Source organism: Spermophilus citellus (assembly GCF_964194105.1).
Source record: "Spermophilus citellus genome assembly, chromosome: 7".
In the NCBI taxonomy this organism is placed as follows: Eukaryota; Metazoa; Chordata; class Mammalia; order Rodentia; family Sciuridae; genus Spermophilus; species Spermophilus citellus.
The window spans coordinates 25,923,927-25,929,887 of NC_138188.1; the positions used below are offsets into that span (position 1 = coordinate 25,923,927).

The 5,961-nt window shown below is 49.5% G+C and overlaps 1 protein-coding gene across 1 annotated transcript; it reads right to left on the bottom strand.

The window, feature by feature from the left end:
* Positions 1–449: 449 nt before the first annotated feature.
* MON1A (MON1 homolog A, secretory trafficking associated) lies at positions 450–5,335 on the bottom strand. Its single transcript, XM_081302082.1, has 5 exons — positions 5,196–5,335; positions 3,302–3,787; positions 1,613–2,378; positions 779–926; positions 450–680 (listed from the first exon to the last, which is right to left on the bottom strand). Exons 1-5 carry the CDS (start codon positions 5,320–5,322, stop codon positions 540–542), a joined length of 1,668 nt encoding a protein of 555 aa, XP_081158208.1. The 5' UTR covers positions 5,323–5,335; the 3' UTR covers positions 450–539.
* Between the last annotated feature and the right edge of the window lie 626 nt (positions 5,336–5,961).

Consider the following 5,961-nt stretch of genomic DNA (forward strand, 5'->3'; position numbering starts at 1 on the left):
TACCCCACTTGGGCCATCTTTATTTTACTCAGCTCAGCCCATGCTGATCTATAGCAGTCTATTAAGCAGTCACAGCCAGAGCTTTGTTGGGTGGTCCTTCAGGGCATGCAACTGGAGGGTCCACCCTGGAGAGGGAAGACAAGTGCAGAGGCAGACTGGGTACAGAGGGAAGGTGCAGGGGTAAGGGTAGGACAGTAGGATGACTGAGAGCCTTTACATATGATGATTTCAGGTGAACCAAAACATCTGCAGCCAAGGGTCCAACTCTGAATGTGTGCAGGCTGATGCTAGTGCAAGGGCAGGAGAAGAGTGGCTTAAATATGCATGTGCTCCTGTATATGAAGAAGTATGTGCAGAACTAGGGAGGAGAATCCAGTGTTTGTCCATGATAGTAGATGGGTAAAAAAAAAAAAAAAAAAAAAAAAGAACAATGACATGGCTGCAACAAGTGTCTTCCCCAAAGTACTTTAATGCACACACCAACCCATGGCTTTCCACACCCAGTGGGACTGGAAGGGCTGAGTCTGCACACATTCCCATCAGTAGGTGAGGGGTGTGAGGATGAAGAGGCGGTCTTCCTCTTTACGGATCCAGCGCATCAACTTATGGATGGCACTGACAGCTGATGCCTTAGTCCCCAGAGGGCTGTAGCACATGTAGAGCTCAAAGGCGCCTGTCACCTGGAGAAGGGGGCAAAAGGAGGTCATCTAAGATGGATAGCCCTTATGGACCCTACCCAGGACCTCCATGAAGCCCAGCCTAATGAGGGCCACCTTACCCAGGCTAGGAGGTTCTCGTTGGGGCCTGTGTAGTAGATGGTCTTGAGTGGGCGGGAGGCATTGTGGGCACGACTGTGTAGGTACTGGTAGAGGCCCAGCAACCGCTCCTGTTCCTCTTCACTGGTGTATGGGGCCTCAATCTCAGGACTGCAGATGAGGGAGTGGGTTCACAAAGGAATGACTTCTATTGCCTTATCTGGAAATCTAGAAATTCTATTCCTAGACAGGGAGACTCCACCACATGTTCTACTCTCCAGATGTTCTCTAGGACAGGTTATTGTCATCATCTCCCCACTCCCTGGAAGAATTCCCAGGAGACTGGTCACACACCAGTCTGCCCCCTCACACACCCAAGGTCATGGTATTGTTTTCTCTGGAGAGGCCAATTTGAGTTTAGGTGACTAAGATGAATGATATGTCTGCAGTTGATAAAAGGTGTACTGGGAAATCCTCTGGGTAAAAGGAGGACAGAAGCTGCCTTATCTGCCCAGTTCCTTCCCTAGAGGAACAAGTGAGGGAAGACTCTGCATCCTGGATTGGACCAAAATGACCCCCTAGGGCAGAGTTGCTCTAGGGCAAGGGTCCTAGGAGACCTCTGTTCCAGCTTTCTTCCCTGTGTATATTGGTCAATTTCAGGTCTTACAGGTAATGAAATAGGTGTATGCTGGTGGCATGATAGAAGTCTGGGCCACTCGTACCACAGTAAAACAACTCTAGAATGCTGGTCCACTCCCAAAGGGGCTGTCAGCTTCAGAGCTACATCCTAGGACTCAGGACCAACCAGCCTCCTCCTCCCCACATCCTTGTGTCCCTGAACCAGTGTCCTCCCTCACCTGGTGAAGAGTCCTGAGCTCTTTGATTTATAGAGGAAGTGACGCAAATCAGGGATGCCCACTTGGGCAACGCTGTAGTAGGGTGTGCGTAGTGCCTCCCGCAGCGCGAGGTGAGCTCCGCGTTTGCGAAGGCGCTCCTGGAAGCGGCGGCGGCAGTCAGAGACAGCAAAAAAGTCCTCGCGGTCGGTGGAGACAAGTAGCAGGCAGAGGTCGGTGTCAGGCTCTAGGTAAGAGATGTGTGCGTGGAAGAAGCCAGCTGCATTGAATTTGGGCAGGCATACCGGCGTCCAGGCCTCACCCTCGCGGAAGGACGAGGAGGAACTTATGAGATTGAAGAGCAGGTGCAGGTCGATGGGGTGCAGGAATTGGTCCTTGCGGCGCACGAGCGCCACCAGCTGGTTGCGGGCCACTAGGATGGAGAAGACAAGGCTGCGAGCACGTGCCTGTTGCAGGCTGGCACTCACCGCATCTCGAACGGTGGCGGCCAGGGGCAGGCACCGCGCCGCCCCCATTAGGAAGCTGGGGTCTCTAGCCATTAGCTGTAGCAGATTGTCGGTGATGCGCTCGGAGCCTGAAAGCAGGCGCCGCAGGTCGTAGTTCTGCTTCTGCTGGAAGATGTGGCTCAATTGTGCCCCAGTAAGAAGGCTCAGAATTTGGTAATAGATGTAGAGCAATTCTTGTGCCAGCTCCTGTGCCGACTGCCGCGTTCGTGCCACTGCCACCAGCACCAATGGGCTCCGGCGCACAAATACCACCTTGTAGCCATCTGAAGATGGGGACACAGCGTCAGCCTCAGGTCCTTTCCCAGAAGCCATCCTGATAGGCCTTACCCAGATCTGTGCTGCCTTTCAATTTCCACATCTTTTTCTCTCAGAGCTCTCTGTATTCAGCTTCAGGATGAAACCACCACACTTTTTTTTTTTTCCATACTAGGGATTGAACCCAGGGGTACTTTATTTATTCATCCATTCATTCATTAATTGAGACAGGGTTTCACTAAGTAACCAAGGATGGGCTCAGAATTTGCCGTTGTACTGTAATCCCAAATCCCGGCAATTTGGTGAGTTCCACCAAACCAAATCCCTTGCTCTCTTTCTCTGCCTCTTGCTTCACAGATTCATTCCCTCAGAAACACAAGGTCTTCAGAAACAGAAAACATTCTTAAGGGAAATGCTAACTCAGCTGGGTGGGACTAAGGACATCCTTTTTTTTTTTTTTTTTTTTTTTTTTTTGGTATTAGGGATTGAACCCAGAGGCGCTTACACTGAGACACATCCCCAGCCCTTTTTAAGCTTAGAGCCTTGCTAATTTGCTGAGGTTGGCTTTGAACTTGTGATTCTCTGGCCTCTGCTTCCCAAGTCTCTGGGATTACAGGTGTGCACCACCATGCCCAGCTTTTTTTTTTTTTTCCCTTAATCACCCCTGCCCTTCTAGCCAATTTTCACCTGTTTTCTATAATAAAGCTATGTCAAAGCCATCATTAGCCCTCACCACAGCCCCATAAGACTGGCCATGTTGTTAACATATGTTCAGATGAGGACCTTAAGGTTCAGAGAGGTGAATGGAGGGACTTGACCCTCAACACACAGCACATCCCAACCCTCTAGTCTGTGGGGGTCCAAAACCTGCTATGAATTAAACCTGACCAGTGCAGCCTTCCCCACCACCCCGGTGCTTCAAGTGGCTCACCTGCATGGATGGAGCGGATGGCATTCTTGTCTGCCTCCAGAAAGGATACTAGTGCCACCATGACACCCATTGTGCTGGAAAGCGCCTCCTCAGAGCCATAGCGAGAGTACACGGGTTTCCCTGCCTCACTCAAGACAAAGACATGCTTCTGGTGCAGGCGCCATGCCTCCGTAGCGTCTTCTTCATCCCCCTCTGTTGTGCCCTCCCTCGAGGGCTCCGTGTCTGGTCTCCCAGTTGCCCCTGGGGGTTCCAGCCAGTCCTCAGAGCTTCCTGGCAGCATCTCCTCTTGTAGGTCTCGAGCCACACCTGTCAGCTGGGTGCTTAGCTCACTAAAGTCCTGGCTGATCTGGCGCATATCTGTAGGCAGTGATGGAGGACCCCCAGCACCCTCCTTGGGACTGTCCCCAGAAGCTGCCCCATCCTCTGACTCAGTCAGGTCCTCATAGGAACGGGCATGGACAAACATGGCACCCTCCTGCCCGGCACCTGTAGGCCAAAAGCACTGGTGCTTAGAAAGGGAACTGCTGGCAGACACTCTCTAACGTGGTTACTCTAACATGACTTTCTGTCCTGATGGGGCCATGCCACTGTTCCTTCCTGCCATGCTCATGCTTCTCTGCAATTTAGAGCCCATTGTTTTCCTCTCATCACACTGGCAATAAGACCTAAACCCTCATGGCAGCAGTGGTGACTGGTATTTACCTACCTCTTTCATTCCCATATTAGGCCCCCTCCCTAAGAGACACTGATGCTGACCTTTGTCCATTTGCTCTTTGGACACCTCAACATGCCCCAACCTACCTCAGGAGCTCTGCAGTTATATCTTCATCTTACCTACAACCTTAGCACTCTATCATATGATTCTCTGATTTCCTTTGGGACACTTGCCAATTATTTCCCTATCCAACTACAGTGGTAAGGTAGGAACCTGTTTGTTCACTGTTATATGCCCAGTACCCTGCCCTATGCCTAGAGCACTGCCCATACTCAGTGAATCTATTTCCCTGGGGGAAGACTCCTGTCCCATTCAGGTCACAGTCCCTGACTGACTCCATAGCCTATGGTTTCCCCATGACAGAGACCACATCAGTCTTCCTTTATTAATTCGTTTTTCAGCACTGGGGATGGAACCCAGGGCCTTAGGCATGCTAGGCCAAATGTTCTACCACAAAGCTACACTTCTAGTCCCCTTATTTTTCTTAAAGAGACACTATCTTACTATGTTGCCCAGTCTGGGCTCAAATTTGTGGATCTTCCTGCCTTAGCCTCCCAAGTAGCTGGTACTATAGGTGTGGTGCTACTGTGCCTGGTTCCTTTACTGATTTTCTTTTCTTTCTTTCTTTCTTTTTTTTTTTTGGTGGTTCTGGGAATTGAACCCAGAGCCTTGTGCATGCACGGCAAACATTCTACCAACTGAGCTATATCTCCAGCCCCCTTTACTGATATTTTTGCCAAAGTAGTTATAAATTCAGCACCATACAAGGCATTGGTAATATGAATGCCCTGTGCTCAAAGAGCTCACAATCTTGTTGGAGAGAGAGGGTAAACACATGCCGAAAATTACAAAATGACTAGTGTCCTGTACAGGGCAGGCCTAATTTGTGAGGAGGAGACATTTAACCTGAGAGCTAAGGAGGGGAGAAGGTTCCAGGATCCTGTAGACATAAACAGAAGGATAGCCAGACTAGCAGACCAAGAGCACAGGATGAACAGCACAACATGAAATGGAGAGGAAGACCAGATGTAAACTTAGTCTGGCTCCCTGCAATATCACTAGGATGAATACCCAATGAATGAATGAACAAATAATGAATGGTGGGAAAGAAAGAGTGGAAGAGCCAGAAGCTGACTGTTCCAGCTGTCAGGTGATAGGGGCTACTCACTCTGCCCATACCTGGTTCCATTCCCTGGGCCAGTCCAGGTGTGGGACTCTCTGCTCTCTCCACACTCTGTCCATCAGAAGGAGCCAATGTGCCATCAGGGCATTCACTACTTTTCTTCCTCTGCATATCAGCAGCCATCCTTTGGGCTTTCTGTGGGATAAACAAAATCAAGGAGAATAGGGAGAATGTGCAATTTGTAGAGTCACTGATGTAATTAACAGTGTGAAAAAGTGTCCCTTACCAGGACCCTAAATCCCTGAAAAATATTTTCTTCTAAAAATTAAGTATCACATTTATTTTCTGATTATAAAAGGAAGACAAATTTATTGTAGAAAACTTGGAAAAGGCCAGGTGTGGTGGCACACTCCTGTAATTTCATCTACCCAGGAGGCTGAGACAGGAGGATTACAAGTAGGAGGTCAGCCTAGGCAATTTAGCAAGATCCTCTCTAAAAACAGAAAATAAAGCTGATGTGGTGATGCTGGCCTGTAATCCCAGTGGCTCAGAAGGCTGATGCAGCTGCATGAGGTGGTGCACACCAGTAATCCCAGCAACTCAGGAGGCTGAGGCAGGAGGATCACGAGTTCAAAGCCAGCCTCAGCAACAGCGAGGCAGAAGGATGAATACCCAATGAATGAGTGAACAAATAATGAATGGTGGGAAAGAAAGAGTGGAAGAGCCAGAGGCTGACTGTTCCAGCAACTAAGCAACTCAGTGAAACCCTGTCTCTAAATAAAATACAAAATAGAGCTGGGGATATGGCTCAATGGCTGAGTG